At 48.0% G+C, this 27,971-nt stretch overlaps 8 protein-coding genes across 8 annotated transcripts; 4 read left to right on the top strand and 4 right to left on the bottom strand.

The window, feature by feature from the left end:
- Positions 1-18: 18 nt before the first annotated feature.
- On the bottom strand, positions 19-1,822 carry N7518_006746 (sugar porter family MFS transporter; the record flags this gene model as incomplete). The annotated part of the gene is made up of 4 exons (XM_057187673.1): positions 19-378; positions 434-739; positions 806-1,210; positions 1,286-1,822. 4 exons carry the CDS (start codon positions 1,820-1,822, stop codon positions 19-21), a joined length of 1,608 nt encoding a protein of 535 aa, XP_057039376.1.
- Positions 1,823-4,704: 2,882 nt separating this feature from the next.
- Positions 4,705-5,787, top strand: N7518_006745 (autophagy protein 5; the record flags this gene model as incomplete). The annotated part of the gene is made up of 3 exons (XM_057187672.1): positions 4,705-4,824; positions 4,879-5,308; positions 5,357-5,787. The coding sequence occupies 3 exons, from the start codon at positions 4,705-4,707 to the stop codon at positions 5,785-5,787; spliced, it is 981 nt and encodes a 326-aa protein (XP_057039375.1).
- Positions 5,788-6,354: 567 nt separating this feature from the next.
- Positions 6,355-9,227, bottom strand: N7518_006744 (SAM and PH domain-containing protein; the record flags this gene model as incomplete). Its single annotated transcript, XM_057187671.1, has 3 exons — positions 6,355-8,928; positions 8,987-9,175; positions 9,225-9,227. 3 exons carry the CDS (start codon positions 9,225-9,227, stop codon positions 6,355-6,357), a joined length of 2,766 nt encoding a protein of 921 aa, XP_057039374.1.
- A 3,740-nt stretch (positions 9,228-12,967) lies between these two features.
- N7518_006743 (Zn(II)2Cys6 transcription factor) lies at positions 12,968-15,154 on the top strand (the record flags this gene model as incomplete). Its single annotated transcript, XM_057187670.1, has 3 exons — positions 12,968-13,106; positions 13,181-13,381; positions 13,443-15,154. 3 exons carry the CDS (start codon positions 12,968-12,970, stop codon positions 15,152-15,154), a joined length of 2,052 nt encoding a protein of 683 aa, XP_057039373.1.
- A 2,342-nt stretch (positions 15,155-17,496) lies between these two features.
- Positions 17,497-18,153, top strand: N7518_006742 (uncharacterized protein; the record flags this gene model as incomplete). Its single annotated transcript, XM_057187669.1, has 1 exon — positions 17,497-18,153. One exon carries the CDS (start codon positions 17,497-17,499, stop codon positions 18,151-18,153), a length of 657 nt encoding a protein of 218 aa, XP_057039372.1.
- A 4,690-nt stretch (positions 18,154-22,843) lies between these two features.
- Positions 22,844-24,025, top strand: N7518_006741 (uncharacterized protein; the record flags this gene model as incomplete). Its single annotated transcript, XM_057187668.1, has 1 exon — positions 22,844-24,025. The coding sequence occupies one exon, from the start codon at positions 22,844-22,846 to the stop codon at positions 24,023-24,025; it is 1,182 nt and encodes a 393-aa protein (XP_057039371.1).
- A 461-nt stretch (positions 24,026-24,486) lies between these two features.
- On the bottom strand, positions 24,487-25,238 carry N7518_006740 (putative secretory component protein shr3; the record flags this gene model as incomplete). The annotated part of the gene is made up of 2 exons (XM_057187667.1): positions 24,487-25,106; positions 25,193-25,238. 2 exons carry the CDS (start codon positions 25,236-25,238, stop codon positions 24,487-24,489), a joined length of 666 nt encoding a protein of 221 aa, XP_057039370.1.
- Positions 25,239-25,567: 329 nt separating this feature from the next.
- Positions 25,568-27,915, bottom strand: rim8 (pH response protein PalF; the record flags this gene model as incomplete). Its single annotated transcript, XM_057187666.1, has 2 exons — positions 25,568-27,394; positions 27,454-27,915. The coding sequence occupies 2 exons, from the start codon at positions 27,913-27,915 to the stop codon at positions 25,568-25,570; spliced, it is 2,289 nt and encodes a 762-aa protein (XP_057039369.1).
- Between the last annotated feature and the right edge of the window lie 56 nt (positions 27,916-27,971).

The following is a 27,971-nucleotide window of genomic DNA, read 5'->3' as shown; positions in this document are numbered from 1 at the left end:
TTTTTGTCTCTCTTCATCTCAAGGCGTAGGAGCTATCGAACCAGTGTTTTCCTCATGGTACGATGCCTCTTTGACCTCGTAGCGGAACTGCTCCTCCTCTTCCACAAGGGCAGCCTTGAGTATCTTGTTCGCTCTCCAGACGGGCTTGCAATCGAATAGGCGGTCGACCTTCTCGAGAGGAACACCACTGGTCTCAGGGATGAGGAAAAATGCGAAGAAGAATGCCAAGAATGACAGTGAAGCGAAGAAGAAGTACACGCCGTAGTGCATCGTGGCGAACATCTGTTCGGTGAAGCGAGAGACGAGGAAGTTAAAGAGCCAGTTGCTCGCAGTCGTGGCGGCCTGAGCCAGGGAACGGAAGTTGGGGTCGAAGAATTCCTAATAAATGGTCAGGAAAATGTTTAATTGAGAATGGTAATAAGCAGCGACTTACGGAATTGATAACCCAAGGGGTACCATTCCAGGTAGGGGTGTAAACCGCAGTCCACAGGTAGAAGAAGAATATGGCCGCAATGCCTCCGCCGTTCAGAGACGTGGCGACATTCTCTTCGGGCTTGACAACACAGATGTAGGCACCGATGATCCACATACAGATCGATCCAGTCACAGCACCAACAAGGAGCAGATTGCGCCTTCCGAATTGGTCGACCAGGAACAGGAGCCACACGAAAGTCATAACCGCCTTAATGACACCGAAGATACCGGTCATCAGGTTAACAGTATTCGGGTCGACACCAATCTAAGAAACATGAGTTAGCATAACTAATTGATTATCAGAAATGCATCAGATGAGGCGCAATCATACCGATTTGAAAATGGTAGGGGAGTAATAGTTGATGGCATTGATCCCGGAGCCGTTTTGCCAGAAGAAGAGCATGCAGCCCAGCAAAAGACGGTACATGACGCTCTTGTTAGTAGCGAGAGCTTGGAATGGCTTCCAGAAGCCAATACCGATGGAAGTCTTCTGATGCTCAAGAGCCTGATCGATCGCAGCCACCTCTTCGGTGATGTACATGTCATCGGCCTCCAATTGGCGGATCCAGCAAAGATTTTTCATCGCTTCGCGGCGACGGTCCTTGAGGAACAGCCAACGAGGAGATTCTTTAATCCACAGGGCACCTATGAAAAGCAGACCGGAGGGGACGAGCTGGATAGCAAAGGGAATGATCCATTGCTCGTGGACTTCAGGCATGTGTTGCTCAACACCATACTACCATATCTAGGTTAGCTTTGAATACAAAGATGGCACGAGGGAAAAAAAAAACCGAGAGGCAGGGGGACTCACATTGATCCAAAAACCTAACATTCCGCCTATCTGCCAGCCAAGCTCATATAGACCGACGAGCCGTCCTCGAATTGCAGGGGGCGCTAGTTCGGAAAGATATATGGGAATGATATTCGAGGCTACACCGGTACCCAAACCGGACAGCACACGACCAGCGTAGAGGATACCCAGCCCCCGGGCACTGTTAGCACCGAGTTGTAGTCCAGCTCCGAGAAAGAATACCGTGGCAGCAACAGCCAAACTCCATTTTCGGCCGATGAAGTGGCCTAGGGCATATGTTCCCAGGGCACCGAAAAAGGCACCGGCAATGAAAAGTGAGACGATGTTCTCGCTAATCAGAATCCTTTGTGTGTAAGACATCTCGTCGAGGCCGAATTCCTTCATGAAGGAGGAGAGTGTGATAGTTGTACCGATGAAGGCACTGGTATAGCCGATCATATTGGAACCACATGATGCAATGACGGCGAGTGCATATACACGCCAGTTGTAAACGGACTTGGGCGTTGGCCGATCCTCAGCAAGTGTGAGAATGCCCATAGCTGAAGAGGTGACAGCTCGAGCTGTGCGTGCGAGGTAGAATTGAAGGTCAGGGTGAGAAAACCAAGAAGATTTTGCTCGAAGACAGATGGAGGAAGAAGAGTCGAGGAGTGCTAAAACGTGGCCCTAAGTAATACCCGCTATCCTAATGGACTGTGGGTGTGGAAATTTCCCCAACTAAGCTCCCCACAACATATGTCGCCTAAAACCCCATAGACTGGGGCAATATAATATGGGGTTCGAGCGTGAGGCTACGCTACGGCGATGATTACAGCTGCATGAAGATGCTATGAGTGGGAACATTGGCCGGGGTAGCGTTTTCCCCGGAGGAAACATTCAGCCGGCAAATAAGCCTTTTATAGTATTTTGAGGTATATCAAACTGGAAGAGCTCACCGGAAATTTCTTATTTCCTCCTATTCAAGAGTTTTCTATTGGGTGCAGTAGATGGTAGATATCCCTGTGACAGTACTTTTGCTTCCACACCGGATAAGAGTTTTACGTTTAGCCGTCCGAGTATGTATGTATGTGTTTCATCGTATGGGGGCTCCGGTGAGGTCGTGACGGATTATTGTCTCCAGTTTGAGGGGAACTGGAGTGCGAACTGTAGTAGTGTGGGGGAGACTGGCACAGCGAAGTCCCGCTTGTTGAGTGATTACCCCGTGATTTGTTTTCCCCAAATGTTCTATGCAAAAACGTTCATTCGCCTATAGGGGAGAACCCTTAACCACCAGTGGAGCCGCGGAGTTTTGCCGAGCTCCCGAATACCGTACATGTCCGAACAGCGAAGCACACCGACGGCAAACGGAAGAAGGGGTAAAAGTCTATTTGATTTCGGGTCATTAACCGAAACACGGAGTAGGCTACGGAGTAGGAATATAGAAGAAAGAAGGATTTTTAACTGGGCATGTACATACTAGTATGTATGCTTGTATGTATGCTTATGGGGAATCTTTCAAGTTGTATCATTACTTGTCCCTACCTAGAATCTCCCATAAGATTCCCCGGAAATGGCGGAATAGGCCCCGCCCGGGATAGTGCATTCAAATTGGGGTGAATGACATTTACACTAAACGGAACTCCGGGGTTGACATGGCGGTCGGGTCCGGATTACAAATAGATACATGAGTCAATGTGCTCATCCAATAAAGTTACACGGTTACTATATGATCCTGATGTTGTTGCCGGTGGTGTTTAAATGATCAGAACTATACAAGCTCTTTTCGGCCCGATTCCGGCTTGGAAGGACGCCGTGGCTGCCGCCCGGCCTTGGTATTCAAGAATGCACTATTGAAATTGAGGTTGAATGGCGAGTCGCCTTTACCTAAGAGAGTCATACAAGCCAAATTTTAGAGTAAAGGACTTATTGGTACTAACCTGTCACAACCTATCAGCGTTATCCTATGGGCCTTGAAGAAATTGTGCTTCTGAATTCACAGTTTTCTCGGTGACTTTGGTGAATATCCAATAGGGTTTTCTCTGCGCTTGCGAGTACCCGTCTTTCTTGAGCCAAAATATCCACAAATGCAGTCTTCGCCATAGAACCTACAGGCGAATACGCGGCGTGGGGGATGAATACGTATTGTGTATCATAGATTGCGGGGACAAGGCTAAATTTGGCCGATCTTGCAGAAATTGGAGGCCCCTTACAACAGCGCAAAAAAAGCCCCAGCCTTGGATTTTCTAGCAGCCCTACACTCGAATCCTTTCATATTGCGTGCCCTGTTGGCAGCAGCTTCCAGACGAAAGTCACGAGAGCTCTGGAGTTTCCTCCTGTCGGCTGCGAGGCCAAGTCTTGAGGTGGTATGGAAGCTACATGAGTGGCACCTCGGGATAGTCTTCGGCCATCCGTGGCGGCAGTTCTAAGACTTCTCGGCTTTACGATTTTCCTGTCAACGCAATCTTGGCACGGCTTGCACCCATACTTGTAGATCGATGTCACTAAAACGTGCAGCCTGGGTTTGCTCCTAGTATTGGTCTGCTGATCGCTTGTTAGCAGTTATGGAGTATGCTTCCATGGCTAGAACTCACTGCTCCATTGGTAGGAACATCATGCCAAGAAGCTTTCCAATCTAGGTGATACCAAGAATATAAAGCGGCTGCAAAGCACGGCGGACAGAAAAACACTCGGCGAGGCGATTCAATTGTATTCCGCCGCTGTCGTGCCTGTAGATTATGGATGGACAGTTTGATATTTGGAGCCATGTCAATAAAATGAGGCACCAGAGCTGGGCAAGAAATGCGAACAATGGGCCACGACTGCATTTAATGCCGACGTGATGTTAAGCCTTTTAACGTGCAAAAATATTTGGTGTATAGTCGCACAGAAGAAGATGTAGATAAATCTAGAAAGTTCACAGAGGACCTTGATGGTCAATGAAGATACACGACTGGAAAGTGGCGCTGAATATCCAGAATCTGGAAAATACCAGTGTTCTGCAATATCCGCTTACCTTGAATTCCATCGCATCATTAGGTTGCATATATATTGGCCATAAGTCATTGCTCCTTTAATGTTGGAAGGTTGGAAATCGAAACCTGGGAGCCTGAGGCATAAATATTGGGGTTATTGCCTGAGGCAGAAACACGTGCCATCAACCTTTGGCGCGTCTTCAAGTCACGCTATGTCAACACGAACCGTCAGTATCTCCTTGGAATCAAACGCTTGATTTCCCAAGAGTGGCCGACTATCTCTGGAATTTTGTGGATACGCCGTTTCCCGGATCATGACCATATCGAAAGCGGGGCATTTCCAAATCCGCGAGTCTTATCGGTTGAAGACATGCGAATCTCAGCGCGTGTCTAGTAATTTGAAATACGGCGTGTGAAGATCAGCAAAGCAAACATTGAAAGAAAGAACCGAGCGCCTTATCACTCCTCAGGATGGAGAACCGAGTGTCTCTCGGATCTATCCAGAAGGCCGTCTGGGACGGGCGCTTGCCACTGCAGATTGTTCTAGCCTCATCAGAAAGTCGAACCTTTGATAAGACGGATCCATATCTTGTATGTCTGTTCTTCACGCACTTGATATGCACAAATGCTGATCTCAGTTCCTAGATCTCATATCCGCGCATCTCATATCTTCCCTCGTTGCTACCTAGGCTTCGAGCTTTCTTCTCGAATTTTTTGATAGAGCCAAGCTCCCAGTCTCATGATGGCTGGTTTGAGTTTGAGGGTGTGCCTCTGAAGTGGCACTACCCAGTCGGGCTGTTATTTGACCTCTATGCGGGAGCAGACCCGGCCTCGAAGACCGCCACAAGAGACAATGAGTCCACTAACCAAGGGCCACCGCTGCCCTGGCGTCTGATAGTGCACTTTACCGACTGGCCGCATGACCTTGTTCGGCTTGATGCCGATGGAATGGTCATGAACGATGCCTTTATAAACAGTGTGAAGGAAGCAGATTTCCTACGAAATGGTACAGCTAAGGGCATCATGAGTCTCTCAAAAGAAGACTCATCAGGGCTTTGGAATGCCGTTCAAGAACGTGAGTCAAACATTCTGTGTAGAAATTCCTCTACTGCATCAATCATAGAGACAATCCTAACACGAAGAAACATAGTCGATCTTCTTTCCTTTCAGCGCATATCAAATATCCTTCTTCCCCGGCTCTCACAACCTTTTCGCAACGTTCCGATCCGGATCTTTCTACCACTCCCGCTAAATGCCGAGTCTCCCTCCCTTAAAGTGGTACAATCGCCACTTCCTCCTTCCATACCAGCACCCAGTATGCAGTCAAGTCAAATGTTGAGCTCGCGGAGCGGTTCCACTCTCCAGCCTCAAACGGTTGGGACTGTTTTACACACATTGCTACCGAATCTGTTTCCCAGTCGGAGAACCCCTGTCCTTGCAAAGCCCGTGCTACACGGTGCTGTGATACCCATGTCTGCTCCGATCGAAGAAGTTGTGAGAAGCTCTGCTTATGGAGATGGGTGGGCGTATCTAGTCGTTCGGATGATGGGATGATATAGCATCACCAAGCAAGGAATATATGTCTACACTGTCCTCGGAGGATGCTAACAACTTTGCAAGATAGAGATGAACCATATTCAACTGTAGGCTAGTAGAGTAGACTGAAATAAAGGGTATTCCTTCTGCTTCTTTACAAATGATATTGGGAAACACCTCCAGCGGCAATGTTCAGGCAAAAGAAGATATATATGAGTGAGCCGCGGAGAGCTGGGAGTTGGGTACGTTTACAAAATCAAGAAAGATTGTATGTTATAAAGAAAAATAAGATTCGCACATTAACAATTTGAATTCCTTAACTACCTCTTCTGTAACTAAATGCAACTATACTAATCAAGGGGTATCAGTCTGACCGTCTCACAACGACGCGTTTCGTGAATTTGTCCATAGGGGTGACACAGGAAATAAATATGTACCAACAAAAGCGCCAGAGCAATGATACCTAGGTAGTTCCTTCAACGATGGTGGGGACCGCAGCACACCAAAAATAAAAGAACACCAAACGAATTGTAAGCGTATACATATGCAAAGAGCTGAAAGCAACAAGACCACTAATCTAAACACTCAAATCATATTCCCATCCATAGACGTACCATCCTCGCCGTCTCTACCCTTCTTCAGGGCCCTGGCAAGCATAAGCTCACGCATCCAGTCGATGCGCTCCTCACGAGACTTGACAGCGAAGTGGTGGGTTTTAACAGCGCTGTTTCCAAACAGAGCCTTTTTCTCACTCTCCTTTGTAGCTGGAATAAGCGAGAAAGCAAAAGCGGTACCATCACGAATGTCAGTGGTACTGTTTCCGTTACGTAAGATCGAGCGCTTGAACGCAGCCGTCAGCTTGGAGCTTGTCGCCAGCGACGAGCAAGCGACGGCATATTCGTCGACCTCAATGTTTTCCAGGGCACGTGAAATGCGGTGCGCATCACGCTCGTCCTTGTGCATGGCCAGGTTGGTGCCACGGAGCGTGAAGTGTGCGTCGGACCACTCGTGTCTGAGCAGACGTGTGGTCTTGCGCTTTTTCATGTATCCCGCATGGGTAACTTCCGGATCGGCCAGAGCTAGCGAGCTGCTGTTACCATACTGGTTCACGCGGGGGCTTCGGATCAGGTCTGCTGGAACATCGATCGGGGTCAGAGGCTTGCCCTCGTTCACCTGCCGGAGAGGGAAAGCATCGCGAGGACGGGTCGAAGTGCTCCGTGCAAAGTAATCGGCATCACGGAGAGGGGGATCATCACTGGGACGGGTCGAGTTGCTCCGTGCAAAGTAGTTGGCATCACGGAGAGGGAGATCATCACTGGGACGGGTCGAGTTGCTCCGTGAGAGGTGATTGGCATCCCGGTACGGAGGGAACAAGGTTCCATATTGCATACTTGGGGGAACAGATTGAGACACATCACGGGAGATCGGATCACTGGGGATTGCAGTGATAGGGACATCAACTTCAGAGAATGGTGTACCTTGGCGGTAAGTCTCAGTTGCTTGGGCTTGATGAACCTGACTGAATGGGCCAAATTGCTGAACAGCAGTAGGAGAGCCATTCTGATGAGTAGGAGTGAAGTATCTGTTGGTGGTAACAGCGGTTGTCATATCTTCCGTGAGTGGGCTTGTTGGGATCGTAAGCCTCGGAAGACTGCGCAGGTTTGCGGCCATAGAATTTGACTGAGCATTTAGCGGGGAGATGTCCTCAAAGTCGTCTGCCGGCGGAAGATTGTGAGTGTCCAGCCCAAGGGGTCCAGGCTTGGGGAAGTCATCGATATGCTGGTGCCTGAGAAAGTTTCGGATTGTTTCTTGCGGATCTAAGCGTTGAATTTCGCTCAGAGCTGCCTCAGAAAGTCTTGGTCCGGACCGAGGACCAAAGATATTTGAGGATGCCATCACTGAAAGCTCGGCCTCGGACGTGGGCCGGAGAAGATTTCTCGCGGTTTCAGGATTTCCGGGGCTGCCTACAAAGATAGCACCCCCCTGAAAATCTGCGCCGGGATACTCTGTAGTAAGCTTCTTCAGGCGCTTCTCCTTGAGCTTCTTAAACTTGCTGCATTTCTCTCCTTTGGAGCACCTGTGGGGCTTCGGATGAAATTCCTCGATTCCAACAATCGATATAGACTCTGCGTCTGCGGTGCTTTGATCCCCACTCTGTCCAAAGGCATGCGAAGAGAGAATTTTACCGTCAGGCGAAATAGACATTGTATAAGATTGGCCTGTAGGAGTTCTTTTAGGAGCCAATTCCTGGGGGGCGAACGATTCGGGAGATCTTCTCCCGTTAGAAGACGCCGCCTCGGACGGAAACTGAGACGGTGTTTCTGGAATCGGTCTCGTCTGCATGTTCTCGAGGAGATAATCAATCGATTGGATGAGCTGGACACGTCTGCCCATAGATTGGATTCGGAGTTGGTACTCGAGTTCATCCTTTGTCAAAGTCATCAGAATGTCGCCGGTGATATCATTTTTGAGGAACGTGTCACGGATATCATCGGGATATCCACCGATAAATAGCCAGTGAGCGACCTGGCTAGGATCCCAGTTCCTAATCTCCTTCTTTGATAGATGAGACACATCGGGGTTGCGTGGAAAAGCCTTTGGTGTCTTAGGAGATAACAGATAAGGGTTGGAGCGACCAGCCTGGTACTTATTGGAGCGCTCAGGCTGGTACTGATTGGGGCGCTCATCCTGGTACTGGTTGACGAAGTCAGGCTGATACTGGTTGGAGCGCTCAGGCTGATACTGGTTGGGGCGCTCATCCTGGTACTGGTTGACGAACTCAGGCTGATAGCGGTTGACGAACTCAGGCTGATGTGGGTTGACAAACTCGGGCTGATACTGGTTGGAGCGCTCAGGCTGGTACTGGTTGGGGCGCTCGTCCTGGTACTTGACGAACTCGGTCTGGTATTGGTTGACGAACTCAGCCTGATGCGGGTTGACAAACTCAGGCTGTGTAAGTGACTTGAAATCGAGCGAAGGTGACGGTTCAAGATAGAATTCAACATCCACAGTCGAACCCCTGGATCCTCTGAACAAATCAGGACCTGAAGGGCCCGCAATCAGTTCCTTACTTGATCGAAAGGTAGGCAGGTTTCTTGGCAGGAGGTCTGGAGTGGGTAGCTCGGGGCTCGAAAGAGTAGTGTTGCTCCCGTTACTGTACTGGTTGGTTCATACTACATTAGGCTTCATATTTTGATACAAGGATAAGGTCACTTACCGATTGCATACTCTGCCGGTGCGATTGGCGCCAGTCACCACTCTCAGAATCCGTGTCATCGAAGAAGGTTGCCCCTGAGTTAGGGCGCTGTTTCTCGACGGTCTTTTTGGGATAGAACCACTCGTGGTTTGTCGTGTCTACCTCAGCAGGTACTACCCTTCGCCGAGCAGCCAGTGATGAGTTCATATTCTAAAATGGTTAGCAGCGATCATATTATTTCCCTCGCATTCCAGCTTACCATGTCGTTAATCGTGAGTATGGTAATTTGCAAGATATAGTAGAATAATTAAATGAATGTGGTGTTATTAGAGTTCCCGCACAGCAGTGAACCAACAATATGATGAAATGAAAGTATGGAGATAGAAAATAGACTCAATATGAGCGGAGATCCAGGGCTGGGAGATCCAACAGAAGTTCGTCACACTGGGGCAGTTGGGTTGTAATAAGTCTGCCCTTTGTGCTAAGAAATCATTTACCACGTAGCGCTGGGGAAAGGATCTAGCCAACCCGAACCGCTCAACGGGACAAAAATTCCGTGTCATACCAAGTTGGTGAAACTCAGCGCGTAACTAAAATTCGGTAGCAGACAGCAGAGGCGATTGGCTAAGAGCAGGGATTAAGGGCATATGTGATTGTGATACGAGGTGATTCACCTGCAGTAGTTCCGCTTCAGATGCAAGCACCTCGCATTAGCATCGCCCAATTATAACCCATCACCGCAATTCTTGCCAAATAAGGCGGCCCAAGCTTAAACATTAATTGGCTTGAAGGATGCGCATTTCTGTAAAGTGATAACGTTGTCGACGTTGGAGTGAAGATGTGACTGATGTGCAGTCAGCGCCTATGCAGCAACCCCTCCCCCACTTCGCACCTATAGGAACCCGACGCAGCGTGACGACCACGCATCAACCCTCAATTAGCGCTACGCCATTTTCTTGGAAGGTGAACTTTCACTCGGGGTTACTATATTTAATTGCGATCCCCATTCCTCGAGTCATGCCCCTGTCTTTTTTTGCCAGGGTCTCCGTTGCCAACGGCGCTCCGTTACTAATACTTAAAAATATGCCCGGTTTCATTTTTTGATTATGGACTAGCAGCTTGGTGGCTTGGATAGCACATGTTTTTCTTACGTTCGTCTTATTATTCGTTGATATGATATGAGCCTTGGGGGCTAATCGAATGATCTGTGTACGGATACAATTATGTTAGACTTGTGCCCTTTCTGGAGGATATGTTGACAGGCACTTAAAACACACTATGAGGATACTAACCCTGGGAGGGCGGGTAATGGGAATGGAATGCTGCTGGCCGATTTCTGAATTTTTCCAGTCTTTGGATTCTTTCACCGCCGTATTGTAGGTAAGCTAGGGTGGGGGGTTGGGATGTGCCATATGCTGCATATTTCTCGACGCATTGATAAATTAGCTACAGTTGTTCATGTGGAAGAGATCAACGCCATAAATTGCCAGATTTAACTAGGAGAACACACTCCATATCATAATTTTTATTATTTCGGTCTGAGATGAGAGGTTTCATTTATGTATCTTGATAGACTCGTCTAAATCCCACTGTCAAAGATTTCATAAACTAAACACATTGCTTTCGGCTCCATAGAGTATAAAATTATGACGGCTAACCCGATGCGCCTCATAGAATATGAAAATTTAGGAATGTGAAGTATCTGTATAAGACTTCAGTTGCAGCAAATATGAAATGGCAGCCTAGACAATAACCGGATAGCTACAGATAGATATCCCATACTCCGTACCGTGTTTATTTCCAATCTGTCGGATGTGCTACTTTCTTCTGAGTGGTTGTGTAACGTAGGATAGTCTAAAAGTACGGAGTAGGGCTTTGGGCTTTATCTTGGAGACAACATTGCAAGACCGAATTTCAAGGGATTATTCGCAATTGAGAATAACATGGCACATATACCATCACGGCTGGTAGATATATTTCCGAAGCCTCAATAGGTAGAATAGAATGACAAAGAAGGATGGCTATACCTGCAGTCTGTATCTAGGTACCCTAGGAGAACGGAAGCCGACATCAAGATGCGAGGCATCATTTCGCTTGATATATTTTCGCGACCAGCAACTACCTAGGGTTTGAACGCTGGATGATGCGTGGTCAACATTCGGTCGGAATACTAGCAAATAACTAAGCATATACTCCGTACGAGTACAGATCGTTGGATTGAGACCCGCGAACTACATCACAAACTTGATATCGTTATTTCCCGATAACTAAAGCCGCAAGTGGACCAGGGAAATTTTGATTTGGTTTACAAGTCCTAGTTTATGATAGGTTGAGAAGGCACGAGGAATTTCCTCATTGTGCGTTATACTTTGGACGTGTGGATGTGTAGATCGAAATTTTCCAACAGGCCGAGGGTTGAATGGCTAGAACTGGGTTGAATACGGTAATGGATTGATCAATTATTATTTACTCTGCTCGTAAGTAACGATGGCCAATCGAGAGCCAAATCTGCAGTCGGCCGTTGCTGATGGGAAATTGGTCGTACACAAGGGAAGAAAAGCGACAGGCATTCTAGCAGTTTGAGCGGGGTTTGACGGAGCAAAGGCTATACCAAATGAAGCTCGATATTAAATTAATTGTCCTATTTTAGGACTCAACTCGATCTCCGTTGAAGGTTATTAATAGTAAATTCATTGAAAAGTAGATGCTCAAGGTTAATTTGACCAAAAATGAAGATAGAATAAACTACAGGATGGGGTAAATTACCTTGCATTGTGCCGAAGCTGGGCGGTTAAGTGTTGCTAATTAAGGGAGTATATATGCACGTCTATCACATCACATCTCCCCAAATCTGCACGGAGCACCAGACGTGGGACGCTATACCCCAGCCACCCAGTCAGAGCTCTCAATGGCCCCGGTCGAGCAGTGAGCAATTTTATAACTCTACTCTCTTTATCCAATTATGATGCGAGAACTGAAAGCTTGGCTTACTCCACCTATACTGTCACACTACTCATAATCCTTCAGTTCAAGTCGTGATCTACCAGCCTTCTAGAGATGATTGATCTCAATCATTGGTTATGGTGAATGCCGCGGGACTGTACTAAATTTGTCCGAAATTTTGCGACATTTTTCTGAATTTAGTAACTTAACGAAACTTATCCCGGCTCTGTTGCTCGTCACATCTCGACCCCGCCTTCGTTCCTTGCAGGTCAAGCGATTTTGACAGCGGCATCCACTATGAGTAGGCTTAACGTATTAAATTTGTTAAATCCCTCAGTTGGTTGTGTAAAAGGATTCAAATGCCAACACCAACTCTGATTGTTGGGTTGGAGTCCGACTATTGCATAGTGGAAAGGAACTAAAAACCAACCCGAAGATCGAAATCAATCCAGGTCCAATGGGCTATATGCAGCCACCCATGTTACGGAGGAGAGAGTACGGAATCCCAGTCCGACCGGACGATCTCCATCCAGTCCCTCGAGGAACTTGGACGTCGAGGTGCATGCGCTAACGCCACCATGCGACCTCAAGTCACAAAAATAACGGAGCTAATTGTCCCAAATTTAGTCTCAAAAGACGGGAGTGCAACCTTTATCATCCTTTCTGCAACTCTCATTGGTTGCTTATACCTGTTGGCTTCCCAGCCCAGCAATATTCGGCGACGATCCAACCCCAACTCGTGCTGATGACCCCCAAATTATCCAACTCAATCTATGAACTGTGCAGGTGGATTCTAAAATAGAAACACCCGCTTCTCTTTCCACAAGCTATCATCGGTTTTAAAGCATCGTAAATCCCACGGTTTTAGTTCCTCATCTTCATCATCTTTCTCACAGTTGCTCGGTCAACCTCCCTTTCCTTTCTTTATATCTTGATAGACTACAAAGCCTGCTGGTTCAGCTTTGCCATACTCTTTTTATCTGCAATTGATTCTGGTCTTTTGATTACACAATCACTTTCATCGATCATTCTGCGGTCATCTAATTTCAATATTTCAATATGCCGATCTCAAAGAATTCCTCTGCCTCTGCCTCTGCTACTAGGCCTCTTGCTTCGGCAGATATGTCACTGACTCCGTGCACACCTCACACACATGGAGATAGAGCAAATGGTCGTTTACACAAGCGATCCCGGTCTGGTATGTGATCCGCCCTTATCTTTGCGCACTGTCCCTAAAAAGGTCACTCCTATGAACTATACTAATTCAAATAGGCTGCTTCACATGCCGCCTACGTCGGAAGAAGTGCGACGAGAAACACCCTGCCTGCAGCGCCTGTGTCAGTCTTAATGTGCGATGCGAATACAAACTCCCGGTCTGGTGGGCAAATGCGGAGAAACGGAGAGCCCACAGGGAGCGCATCAAGAACAGGATCAAGGAAACCAAGACGCTGGAGCGAAACGGTATCCGCTGTGGTATGTGCTTATTCGATTCATACTTCGCGTACATTTTCAACTGACATCTAGGACACTCTAGACCCAATAAATCGTCATCGCCATATGTCTGCGGGATCGCCAATTTCGCCTGTGCACGAACATGGTCGCCCCAGGCACAACGAGTCCTACGATCTTTTCTCATCCCAGCTGCCTACTCCTGGGCTAGGAAGTGCTCCTCGTGGACCTTACGTACCTTCCTATGAGGTCGATGTGCGAACCGAACGGCAGACATTCATCAACGATGTGCCTATGCGTCATGATACTTCGACATCGACATTCAGTGCATTTGCACCTCCCCAACTCAGTGCTCCAATGCCAACTTTTTCTGGTGATGAATGGTTTGAAGATGAATATTTCGCTCAGGCCTCAAATGGTGCCAATACGCGAGGTATCAACCCTAGCCTTGATCACACATGCGCATTGTTACAAAGCAATATTGCTATCAGCGATCATGATCGGCCACTCCTCGATCACTTTATCCAAAATGTGCTACGCCAGATTTTCCCCGTTCTAGAAACTCACCAAAAGGGACACTTGCGCGCGCAATCAATTCTCCGCGCTCTGGAGACAAATAAGTGCTATCTTCACTGTTGTCTGAGTGTCGCTGCCATCCACCTTAAGACTACCGAAGGATTGGTCGGTGAGCAAATTGACCATGATATCATGCGGCACCGTTTTGAAGCCATCTCTAAACTATGTGAGGCTCTGGGAGAAGATGTTAATCACAACGAGATCCTGGATGCGACCCTTGCGATGATCTTCTTTCACTGCGCTGTTGGCCCTTCGGATGACTACCTCCCTGATATTCCGTGGTTTGATCATTTCCAAGCTGCATCCAATCTTGTGGCCAGACTCGAACTTCCATCCGCAACAGTTAAGCACTCTGGTGGATACCTAGTCGCCCCATTTAGTATGAGCTTAACTTCTTGGATTGATATCCTTGGCTCGACAATGGTGGGCAAGACTCCCGAATTTGCTCATCAGTATCGATCAAAGCACTTGAGTGGAGCATCCTCTGGCTTATGCGAATTGATGGGATGCGATGACCGGGTCATGTATCTCATCTCTGAGATTGCTTGCCTAGACTCTCTAAAGAGCGAAGGTCGCATCGGTGACTCGGCTGTCTCTTATCATAGTAATGCGCTGGCAGAACAACTCGAGCACACAAAGCCCGCCGATCCCACGCTGGAGAACGCATTCTCACCTGCAACTGGAGCCATTCGCCCTGAAGCCCTGACAAAGACCATGACTCACATCTTCCGGATCGCAGCTCAAATCTATCTTTCTAGCATCGCACCCGGCTTTGATTGCAACCAAGTAGACGAGAGCTTGATCGCTGCAGTAATAGACGCGCTCCGATTTATTCCTGCCGGTCCCCATGGCTACGATCGCTCTCTTGTCTGGCCACTGCTTATGACTGGCTTGTTTTCCAAATCATCGAGCCCCTTCCGATCCGTGATCGCCGATCGCGCTACTGCGCTGGGTGACCATGGGGACCTCGGTAGCTTCGGACGCATGTACCGCCTCCTGCATGAGGTGTGGCGTGTGACGGACGACCCTTACAACTCCTCTCAGATCTCGTCTGGAGAGAACCCCTACAACTCCTCGCTTACTAGTCCGATTTCCAGGCTTGACAACTCGAACTCCACCTCTGGCGCTGGCGCCACTATGGGTGGACGGGAAATCAAGAAGCAACAAGTCCACTGGAGGGACATCATGAAGCGGAATAATTGGAACTACCTACTTATTTGAGGAGCATGTCTTCTTTTTGTTTTTGATTCTATCTTTCACGGGGTTGATCCCCGTGCTGGCTCAAATGGTAAAAGATACCCCACTTCGCGACTAGTCTTTATTGTTTTGTGTGCAAACAAATTTGTTGTCTAAACTCTTGCTTTACGTTCTGTTCTTCATGTATAGGCTGGTGTTTTGTTCTTGGCTTATTCTGGACGCAATACGTGGCATTGATTTGGATCTATATATATTTCAAATTTTGATCAGAATCCAAAAGATATCATATCAACATTTCTTCTCGCTTGTCTCAGTGCATTGTAGCTTGGTAAACCCACTTCGCAGAAGACATACCTATATGTAGGTAGTAGTTAGTCTCGAATATTAGAGATCAAACACTAGACTGCAAACCGCAAAGCCTGTTAAAAATCTCCAGGTTAGAGCTGGCAGATATTTGCTTGACTACTTGCTTGATCATTTCCTGAGGAGCTAAGTATGCAGCTTTCTCTCGGAGCATAACAAGAGCTGAGACATTTTGTCTTCCGGGTGGGTATCAGCCAAAGTTCACATTTTTCTCCAATTCTTTGTAGAAACTCGGTATGAACTCTGATATTTGAAGGAGAGGGCGCATCTATGTTTGAAACCCTCAAATGCACTAACTACTACACTGACTGACAACACACACGAAGGATAAAGCCAATTGACTAAAATAATATTGATCGTTTCGGATCCTGCACAATGATATTGCAGTGTTGATTAGTGCTTTTCGAAGTTATCTCTTGGTTTATCCACGAAGCAAAGCGCGTATTGTTTCACCAACATAGGTAAATCAAGGAGGAAGTCAACAGCGGCAATGAAGACAAGTTATAGCGCGTGGGTTCAATTAGCAAGAACGAGAAGGAAACGTTGTTTCATCAGTCGTTCCAACCGACAGTTTGCTGTTATTTTGGACGAGTGATGAATAGATGCACAACATCGTCCTTTCAATCCAACCCAAGACCTTGGCGAGAAAGTACATAGACACGGAGTTTGAAGCTTGAACGTCTTGAATTTCTTTACTATCAGCGCCATATATTAGAATCATCGTATGTAGCCAACCCAATTTACATCTTTTGAAGACTGACGTGACCACGTATCCGCCCAGAGGAGCTCGTTGTCCGGAGCTTCCCCTGGCAACAAGTCGGTAGGCCAAATGTAAACAATGTCCCTGTAATAGATCTAGCCCCCCATAGAAATGATCGAGGTTATTAATATCGTGCAGCTGCTGAAGAACTGTGGAGACAGGAACCTTCTTTGGAGAGCCGGTAAAACACATGAATGATTGGACCGAGAGTTCAAATCTCAATGTCAAACTAGGGTCTCTGCTTGATCGTCCAGCTCGAAACACAACAAAACTAAGGAGTTGTTTGGGTTAGCGCACTATACTGGAGTCAAAATAGGATGTCTTCAATTCTCAACCCGAGATACCCCTTAAAGCGAGCCGCCAGCGGAGCTGCGAGCTGCGCGCATCAAGGCTGGACGAACCAGAGCGTGGTACAGAATAAACAGTGGCCGAAGGCAGGTCATCACCTAGGACAACAACCGCCCTCTGCGGCGGCTCCTGGTACATGGCATAAGGGGTCTTTTGATTCAGATGGCGCGCGTCAGCGATGCTCCTGCGTTTTGCATTTCTGCAGCGGGTATAGAGGAGAAGGTCCCAGGAACAGCAAGATGGAAAGTTATAAAGACCAAGGCATGGTGCTGGTTTGATCCCCAGATATCCTTCACAATCTTTTAGTTCACCTGAATATCTTGTTTCTTGACCTTGACGGTCAAGTCTTATTTTGCTTTTTTGATTGCCCTCTTTGCATTGATTTTCAAGAGAACAAAACAACCTTGAATTTGTCTTTGGAAAACATTGCCGATATCCTTTTCGGACCTCGTTAAGACGGCACACAAATAGTAAGTCACTGCCACGCTGGGACTGCCCGTCCTCGAACCCTTGTTCCGCCTCGGTAACTTACCACCAAATATTACAGCCTCGTTATTTTACAGTCCCAAACGCGAAATTACCTGTATCGCCCCAATACCAGGATCATCTGTCTGCCTTGCTCAGATACATAAAACAGTCTCTCCGCATCCTTTTGATTTCGCTGCTGGCTAGCACTTCCTTATATTCTTGGTCTCTTTGCTATTTACTTCAAGCATTGTCCTTTTTTGGTCTTATATTTTTATCATCTTCCCTGCCTTGTCTGCTCTACTTCAACTACTTCACCGGCGGCCTTACCCCATCACATCTCTCTCTACCTACTTCAGCCCACCTTCTTTTGCTCTCACACATTTTTCGAAAGAACTTGGTTGCTCAAAATCTTTGTGACCTGGTCAAGATGCCGAACGTCAAACCTATCCTTCCTCCTCTCAAGACGCCAAAGAGCGCGATTTACCCATCGCAACTTCACAATGGCTCTACATCCAGTGTTTCCGACTACATCAAGCAGGAGGATCAATCGACTCCTATTACTCCTCCAGCAGCGTACACAGATTTCCTCAAGGCTCTCACACCCGTCTTCACCGGCCCTATGAGTGCTAGTCTTGGTTTCCCCAAGTACATTGGTGACAACCCCTCCACTGCTACATCGCCCACCTCTCAACCCGCGAGCGCAATCAGTGAGTCCACGTTTAGCGATTCGGTCAGATCGCCGACCGTATCGCTGCCACCACCGACCCCAAACTCAGCGGCACCATCCAGAAAGAATTTCCATGGTCGCCGACTTCGTATCCAGTCGTCGCTGAAGTTCTCGCCGAACGCGGACTCACCCCGGAGCGCAATACCCCGGAGCGCAACACCCCGGAGTGCAACGACTCTTCGGTCGCCATTCTCGCCGTCAGACTGGACGCTACGCTATTATGATTCGCCCCGCAGTGCGAAGCCTGTCAGCGTGAAGCAGGTTGTCACGCGCACGGTGACCTACAAGCGCACTCAGCTTGAAGCACCGCCGAAGGGAAAGCGGCGCAAGTGTCGCGAAGCCAAGGAAGTCGACTGATAATCTGGGCTTATGGATTTTACTGTTTGATTCATGCATTTTGCTAGTCGGTGGGTTTAGCGTGGGGGCTGGATTCGGCGTTGAGAGCGCATTTTCTTTTGTTCAAAAATCATACACTATAAGCCCGGTGCTTTATTGTCTTATTTGCTTATGCTTCTTGGTACCATGTCGTCTTGCCTTTCGGGTGGTGATTCGAAGAATACGTTTTGTGGCGGCTTGGGCACACGATTATTTGTGACCCTTCCTCACACCGACAGTTGCATTTGATGCTTTGCGCCTGGTTAGTGCCTTGATAGTCTGAAGCTTATTTTGTGTATTATTTACACTGTCTACCATCGTCAATTTATTCTCATTATAACTCACTGAACTGAAAGGTTCTTTCCATTCTCTGCCTTCGTATCTACATAGAGACTGACCTCGGGACTATTCCTGAGCCAATTGCATTCTCTGCCTCCAGTCTACCAAGTCTACCTACGACGTGTCGTCATATTAGCTTGAATTGTTAAACACGTCACATTACTTAGACACCGTCCAATCGGGACGAGGAATTTGGTATTAAATCTCCGGCTTTAGCTGCTTAACCAACACTGGATTCTTGATGGGATAGGGTGATACTCGACGAACGTCCGCTTTGACCACACGAGAGACATGGATGGCAGACCTTGGCGAATGACCCCGGTAACAATCGACAACAATTTTGCTAGATACACTTTGAACACGCGCGTTGTGTTGGCGTTATCCATATTCCCGGGTGCCGCTACTCCCATTTCAACTACCCTGCATTTCACCACGTGTCACCCATGCAATAGTCGATCTGTATGAGCCTCATTCAATATACGAAAGTACTGCCAACACTTTTTTTCTTGGGTACCAATGCCTAAGTCTTGATATTGCGTAAACACGAGAAGCACGTCTTTCATGTACAACATAGAGCATATCTTACTACAGTGGCGCTTGGTTTCCTATTTTTGGACAAAGGATCTGGACGAGGCTGAGCAAGTCCATCGGCCCCATTATTACGGAGTATACCGATGGCATATCTAGTAGTCAAAGGATTCTATACGGATTTACACGGCTTAATTTGTTGACTCGATTGATCGGACGCTACACAGTTGAAATGTAAACCGAGGTTCACAGCAGGCATATGCCCGTCGATGTTATCGAAAGAGATCTAGCTCGTGCGGCTTCATTTCAAACAAAGGGAATATTGAATCTTATACAATCATAGGGCCCAGTCAAAATCAAATCGGGCTTTAGTCTGATTTGCTCATTACTCCTCGCTCTACTCGGATTTGCCCAAGTAACATGCAAAAGATTAATCCGTTACAATACTAATTACATACTTGAAGTAATATTACAGCGTACTGGCAGTATTGGCGTACACAAATGTACATCGTGACACTAATGCGGAAGATCACACGTTTTATTCACTATTCATGCAGTCAACGAGAGTTTACAGCTCTGCATTTGATAAACTGTCCAGTAAGCACGCAGAATACGAGGTCTCCCATTTGATCAGGAAAACACAAGCACCGGATGCATTTGTGATGTTGACGACTGGGGCGTGATAGTGATAATAACGCCACTGATTGGGCCCTACAGTGCCTCCCGTGTTTCAAGTTGTCGCTGAAGAAATGTGACCGGGATCAAGTTGCTCTTTAAACCGTTAGTTGTTTTAAGGTTGCCCCTGAGATATGGAACCGTCAGTATCTCATTCTCTAATCTAACGTGTAAAAGAGGCATGGGTAACACCTAGGTGGCCGGAAGAGTAGTATAAACCAATATTACCTGCTAAGAAAGAAAAAAACAACTACAAATTACACGAACAACATTCGAAGGTCCATATTGGACTGATGACTCCTGTTTTTTTCAAAAATATAGAGTTTCTTTGCTCTGCGAGAATATGATCTTTAATTTTCCTGATCCTCTTGGATGTTTATATTGGTTCTTCCTCGAAGCATCATCACAGAGGACCCAGAACCAAAAACGACATACCGCTCACATCCCTGGCATTCTGACCAATCAGCGATATTAATGAAGGAGGGGCACTGAAGTGGTAAATGCAGTTAAGCGCCGGCGCTATACCTATTTTGGACAACAAATTAATGGAACAGTGGGGATTCAAAGTTGCCCCACCAGCGCTTGGGCACTAATGTGGATTCCCGGTTGCTAATCTAATTGGTCTACATCGGATGTATGTAGGAGCGATGTGATGAGGTTGGGGTCATTTCTTTTCAACAGGGGTTGTGAGTCGACGGCTTATTTTTAGCTGAGAGTGACTCTCGCATGGCACTCAAGGAATATTCGAGCCCAGGTGACATTTTCTTCGCGCCAAGGCAACAAATCGGTGTGATCTCTTTTTATGCAAGTACAAGCATTGTTATCCATAAATAGAAAGAAGAGCTGTTCCTAATCAGTCGGCCAGATAGGACTTGATTTACTCCCTTCAAATCACAGACTGCCTAGTAAAATTGGTATAGATTACCATTTACCTACATGAAATCGAACTCGGTCCCTGTCACGAGTAACACCCGTAATATTATAAAGAGGGGGCAAATAATCACAGTCCCTATCTTATGATTTTGCGTGGCTGCTGTACAACAAATTAGACTTGCGAGGGCTCAGCGTTCGCAAGACCAATCATGTTCAAGAGGAACATTGAGGGAAGGAGGGGTATGCATATTCCTATGCGGTGTGATGTCCCGTGTGCTATTTCTGTACCACCGCGTTCTATTCATAGAACTGATGCCACGTCCATTTCCTGCTTTTTTTTAGCTCAATATGAACAGGGATGTGATATTTTTAGCACCCAACGTCGTGTAGAGTAAGTATGCTTGAATATCGATGTATGTTAGGTGCAAGCGCATTAGATATACAAGCAGATCTACGGTCTCGTTCAACCTTGCCTTCCTACTTGACGACTCATTCTGATCATCTTGTGTATACACACTAATAGTTGCTCACAATACTCAAAAACTTCGAACCAGAGATCAACGATGATAAGCAATGATATGTTCCTCAAATTAATATTAGGTCTGTATGGCTTCCATAACTGCCTGTGCTCCACCTAGGTAAATCCAGGTCCGTGTTTCTTAGCCACGAACTATATGTCTCTTCCAATGAAAAGCTACGAGAGCTTCTTGCACTCTATTGATCCTCACCGAGACCATGCTCCGACTTCCAATAATAGCTCTTAGTAGCGCCTACTTCTTCTATTTTTGAACCTCGCCGTCGCCTTAGACGCCCTTTTCCCTCGACGATCACACATTTTATGGATACGAATCTCCGACAACCAAGGATATCTAGCGGCAATCACGAAAAGCTTTGGCCGATTTCCTATTTCCCTCATGCACTTCGCACCAAGAAGCCAAACTTCGATTCAGCTGACCGCAAATACCCGGGTCCTTGCCAATCAGGGCACTCCGCCTGAGCTCTTTTCAAGACAGAAGCTCTCCATCACAAGCTTAGGATTAATTTTAGAACGCAATCTCCATTGATGCTGCTTCTATTCGCATATCTTGCCGCCTTGAGCAAAGTGCCACTGCATGGTCTTTCCCATCGACCCATACGAACCTGGTTGATCCCGGCCTTGCATAGGGCTTTCACACTATCCATGCCTGTTCCTCATGGCCTGCTACCTCATCCCCTCATCTTGTTGTTTATTTGTATGATACTGTATCATACTGGACCTGTCTTCATATGAAAACGTGGGTATTATATTCCTTGATGAACTTTCTCAATGTTTACCTTGGAGTCAGTGGCACTGTCTGACATTTGACTATTGGCGCTTGTACTTTAGGCTTGTTGTCGGTTCTGCTTCTATCTTTAGAAGTCGTCCTCGGTCAAAGAAGTTGCTAAGCCATCCTATCCACTTCCTATGATTTACTAACTTGCATCACCGCTCAATATAGATCTTACCTTATGCCTTGCCGATGTTTTTCCTTCTGCTTATTTCTCTTGCTCTTATAAGGTGGTAGCAATCACATCATGAGTTTAAGTCCATATAAGAGAATTGTTATACCTTCAATCTCTTTGTGTTCAGTTGTCAGTTTATCTAAACTTCGGCAACTTCTTTGATTCCTTTGGTTGAGACTTATCCAAAGACAGACCAAACATCTCTCTTATTTTCTCGCATTCCAGCTTTTCCTTCGACAAGAAGAAGCAAAAGACAATAGTCTGTTGCCAACTTGGCTTTTGGCAGGACGACCATCCAAGCAACATCATAACAAGTTGAGAATTTGGAAACTACCTTACTAACATAAACATTATACTGGAGTCATCTGAAAATCATTACATAGATGAATCCAGTGTTGCAAAGCCACCCTGTACAATGCTGGGATGTTTGCATAAATGCCAAGCCGCGGTTCTAAAATTAGAGAAACCAATAGACCCCCTGCTCCAACTTTGCATCCCAGCAATACATGAAACTCCAGCAACCCCGACACGGCAAGGCCTTTGACAATTAATACCGAATTTGCCTGCCTAGGTGCTTTCTTCCTACGATCCCGTGATCACCGAGTCGTAACAACCCCCGCCCAGTCATTCCCCACTCCGCCCATCCGCCGTCTGTATCTTGTCCAGCGCACTCTTCCTTTCCCATCCCGCCCCTCGTGATTTCGCCAGAGCCCACCCGCATTTTCTAGTCCGGATCTCAAGTTCCCCAAGTACGCGCCCGATAGCCTCCACTGCCATGGCTCAAGCACCACCCATGTTCACCCCTGATAGCGAATTCGCTGAGCTAGAAACCTCTCCAGGCCTCAAGGATGGGGGCCTTTCGTTAATGGCGCTGGCTCGATTTGAGTTCGAGGCGGGCAGGTCTAATGATGGCACTAAAATTTTGATGATTGAGTGGGAGGACGACGATCCGACCCGATCTGCGATGGAGGGGTCGTGGCATGTCTCATGGGCCGGCAAAACTGCCACGATGCCCGCCGATGAAAGACCGAGTGACAGCCTGCGCCGTTGCTACTTCTTGCTCCCTCCCTATACTACCATTCCTCCCATTGTCACTCTGTCGTATGAACCCAAGCCCTCGCCGACAGGTGTGCCTGCCCCTAAAAGGCCCCAAGACACCTTCCAGCTTAATCCTCTCCCCGCCATTTTCCCTCCTGCATTGGGCGCCACGGGACGCACAGCTGGCAAAAAGGGCGTTTTGCATACTATCTGGGCGAAGAAGCGCCTGCAAGTTCTTGAAAAGGAGATTGAGGATGAATCACGCAACAACGCCGAAGGAATCGCGCTGCTTATGGCCATTCAGGAGAAGGAATGGATTGAGTTGAACTTTGGAATAGGCTCGCGTGCTGTCGACTCGGTTGACGGTAACCATGATTCCGCGAATTCATCCTCCGTGTATCCAGCCACACCGGTGTCACCAGTCAGTGGCAGGAATCTGAGTGACAAACTTAAGGGACTCAAGTTGCAGACCAGCGACAAGGATCTGTCAGGAGGTGGTATGTATTTCTGCACCGACTTACATGTCCCAGAAGCTGACTTACTAGGACTAGGTTCTCACGGAGCATCGCTTCTGTCCCCGCAATCGCCTGATGTTGCAGTTTCCTCTTTCAGCTCGTTCAGCAGCCTCGCTAATAGCCACCTACATTCTATGCCAACGCCTAACACCAATCCCACCCCTACCCCAAGCTCTCACATTAATCTCTCGGGCCCCGAATCACTGAAACCCGTTGCACTCTTCCCGCCTGACTTCCTCCAGGAGACTCAACAGACAAGCGAGCCCACTGGGTTCACGGCAATGGATGCAGCGATGGGTTCAATCACGCGCACTCCGAGCAATGATTCCGGCGAAGAATTGTTCGCCAAGGCACTGAGCCCGCGCTCACCGGATCTCCCTCGCAGCCCATTCTCATTCCGTTGAACTTAAATTTCTCATGCATGATATGATACCACACACCATCTTTCACGACCTGCGCAATGATTCCCCTTCTGCGGTGCCATACCATCTGTCCACATTACATGCATCTACGATCATCTGTCCATCTTTTTTGTTCTGTCCATACTCTCGGATGCATATCATGCCCTATTCATACATTTTCATATATTATCTTGTTGCTATGTGAACGTGCCATACCATATCTATGGATCATATGTACATAGACGAAAGTCGAATTACATTGAACCCCCGACAATTAAGAAAAAAAAAGGCATATCCATGATTTTCTTTGCGACAGTAAATACCCGTCTGCGTAGGCGACTAGAAAAAAAAACAATAGCTACCAAGCAAAGCAAGTACTCAGGCGCGCCACCTCACACCTAGTATCCATATCCCTATGGCAAAGACGAACGGAAGAAAGAGAAACAATCAATAACAGACATCAATTAATTGCTCTTCTTACGCTGGCTTCCCTGCCGACCAGACTTCCCAGCAATCGCAGTCGACGCACCGGAAGTAGTGGCCGTCGCCTCGCCAGACTCCTTCTCAGTCTTCTTGCTAGTAGCAAACGATTCATCTTCCTGCGCATCCTTGCGCTCCGCGTACCACTGCCCAGCCTGCAGGACCAGGATGCCAACGAGGACGAGGGCGAGAATAGTATTGCTAGCGGAAAGAACCTTGAGCGAGTCCTCGCGACCAAGGATCTGCTCATTCTCGTCGGTGGAGGTAGCCAGCTCGGCGCCGTACCGGCCGGCAGAGGCGAGGCGCAGGCCCTTGACGATGTTGGCGATGTAGACTGTCACGCCGCACATGTAGAGGACCAGCGAGGCGCCGTCGAAGAGCATGTTTGATTCGGAGGGCTTGTAGAGCTTCGTGAGGAGGCCGGCTAGGCCGACGAAAATTACGATGTGCAGGATGCGTGGGATGAGCGGGGGCGAGGCGTGCAGGAAGCGGAGATGCGCTTCGAGGTAGTCATAGTGTGCGGTAGGTGTCAACACTGTGGACCACAAGATCGGGTAGTCGTAAGGGAAGAGGGAGAAGATAATGCCCAAGAAGAAACAGGTCGCTGGTTGGGCAGACTGAGTTAGTTTATTACAGTCTCGTGGCCTCTTTGCCGTTGGAGTCCGGGGACTCGCAATGCGATGGACTTACGGCAGACAATCATGAAAGTCGCGAACGAGCCGCTTTTGAAGGCCATTGTGAAAATTGGAAAAGCAGACGGGGTTTTGTGAGGGAAAAGGAGATTGACCAGGGGCCAGGCTGAAGTCACCCCAGGTATCGCTAAGCGGATGCCAAGCCCGTAGCCGGGAGATAAGGGCGTTTTACAAATCCTAGACAGAATTCTGGATGTCCAAACAATTGATGGCAATGGAAGATTGGAACATTTTATGTGAAATTTGAGAATCGATTTTGACAAATAAATGAATGTATGATACAGATTTCAACGCCTTTTAGCGCCGTTTCATAAATGATGCGAATAGTGGTATCTTCCAGAATATCCCGTAAATGCAAATGTACATAACAACATCATCGCTGGTACCGAGGCAACGACTCGTCTGCATGCGCCGTCCCACCGACTAGCTGGTCATCCTCATCAAAGACTGGCGCACTGGGCCCGGCGCAAGGTTCGTGGTTACTGGGCTCGTCTTGCGGTGCACTCGCCTGCTGCTGGAGTCGGTGACGCTCAAGCTCTTGTTTATCATCGCCTGAAGTACGTGGCTCGCTGGGCCCAGCGCCGTTCGCAACAACAGTCTGCAGGGATTCCGCAGAGCGAACAGTATGCGGCCCCCCGCTTGTATCTGGTGAAGGCACATGCTGGTAGTCTTGAAGATGATGATCATCTGGCAAAACCGGCGCGGTCGGGACCTCCATTGATACTGTAGATGGGCCTGCCTCATCTTCCTCAGGCGGCTGACTAGGTAAGAGAGCTTCTTCGTGACGTCGTACCCGTGTTTTCTCGTCAACAGGCTCCTCGACTTCTGCAGGCGCAACCATAGGGTCCATTGGCTGGAAATTTTCAGTGTATTCTTCAGGATACTCTGCCCAATCCGTCTCCTCGGGGAAATACCCCTCCTCTGTCCCGTATTCACCATGGTAATCGCTATGGTAATCGCCATGGGAATTAGGAATTGGACTGATCTCTGGCCACTCCTCCCCATCAACAGGGTTAAGTAGAATTGCAGATGCAGGAGGCGCCGTTTGTGACTTGGTCGAGTCGCCAGCTGTAGATGATGTACGTTTCGTCGCTTTCCCTCGTTGTGAATCACGCGTCCCAACCACGACCTCAAAGGCCACCGAGATCACACCTTTTTCACGGCGGATTGCATCTGTGTCCAAGATATTGCCCGCCCAGTTGGCAGTAACGCCGTTCGAATCGGCTGGATTAAGGGCCTGACCGCTGGGTGAAAACGTAGTCCCACCGGAGACCATATTGAAACGCGGGATGAAGCGATCTGGTGAAGTGATTTTGCCTCGTAGGTCTGTTACAACCTCCACGTAGTACCGAAAATTGATCATGGCTCCTGGTACTCGCGTGATAGTTGGAAATGCGTCTTCGGGTATTCGAATGGAAGTCTTTACAACTGCAGTCATGGTGCTTGGATCAACGATCAGCGGGGCAAAAGTCTGCGACAAATCTTTACGAAAAGTGCTGCTTGTCCGACTTGTTCCCAAGGTAAGTCCTCCAAGTCCCGTTCGAGACCGCGGATAGCAGTCTTCGTATACCGGCTTTTTCCCGGCCGCCGTACTACCGATTGGAATTGCAGGATGAAGATCAATGCGACCTTGACGGTATAATGTGACCATAATTCCATGCGCACTGCGCACTTGTTTACAATGGTTGATCGTGACTGTGATGGGTAGGGTATCGCCGGGGAGCACGCCGGCGCGCAGAAGCTCAGCCTTTGCGGTGATGGTTTTATCGGACACAGATGGGGTCACACTGCGACCCTCGCTATTTTTTCCACTCGTGCTTGCGGATGAACTGGGATCGCTGGCGATTCGGAAGCTCTGACTGCTTTCGCTAGGCCGGCTAGATGAGCTGACATTGCTTGGTGAGGGGCTCAGCGGTGGTCTGGTATCTACGGAGGGTGCCGCGCCACTAATAGGGGTATCGACCGAGGATGTGTCCGGCCCTGCGGTTGCGTCTGAACTTGTTGACTTTGCTTTTCCCCTCTGTTTTGAGCGCCTCGAGACCGGTTCCAAGGTAACTATGCGAGCCCTGGGTGCAGGGAAGGGTGCGATGTCGATATTTTCCAAAAGATTGACCCGTCTTCTACATGTGAGGGTAGGGTTCATGGTAGTCGGTCGGGTAAGGGTAGAGGTAAGCGAGTAGCCGATAGTTCCACGTTCAAACTGCAGTTGCCCATTTGATTAGCATATTTAAGTATAAGAGGTCGCATCAGCAAACGCACGTTGATGCTGCTAGGAAGCGCATAAGGAGGAAGCCCCATTTCGAAACGAAACTTGTAGATGCCCTCCTTCAAGCGTCCATCGCCACAGAGAACAAGCTCATCCTCGAACAAGGTCGCTAACCCATTGCCCATGTATTCTGCACCTCGTCGACCCCGCCCTGGTCCTAAGAATCCCAAGTCGGGTGTTGTCTCTCCTGCCGGAATCGCATTCTTGAACACCTTGACATAGCCGTGGAGACATACGACTATATGCGTGATGCGAACAGGTCGTACAACAGTCACAACGACGGTACCTTTGATGACATCACCGGGGAAATAAGAGCGCCATGGGTCATCTGGATCGATATAGAAGTCGGTGATGCCTCGATTTCTTTGACCGAGCGGGGAGCGAAATTTGGATAGGAAAGAGTTGCGATTCCGACTGGCCGGCAACGTAGGTTGGGTTGGAGGGTTGGCGGACATGACACACAGCCAATGTTTACTGCATCTATACAAGAAAACGTGGCAGGGGTGAGAGG

The sequence above is a fragment of the Penicillium psychrosexuale genome, assembly GCF_028828465.1.
Source record: "Penicillium psychrosexuale strain IBT 29551 chromosome Unknown utg000004l, whole genome shotgun sequence".
NCBI classification, from domain to species: domain Eukaryota; kingdom Fungi; phylum Ascomycota; class Eurotiomycetes; order Eurotiales; family Aspergillaceae; genus Penicillium; species Penicillium psychrosexuale.
The sequence above is the reverse complement of the archived record's forward strand: the minus strand, read 5'-3'. Positions and strand labels throughout refer to the sequence as shown.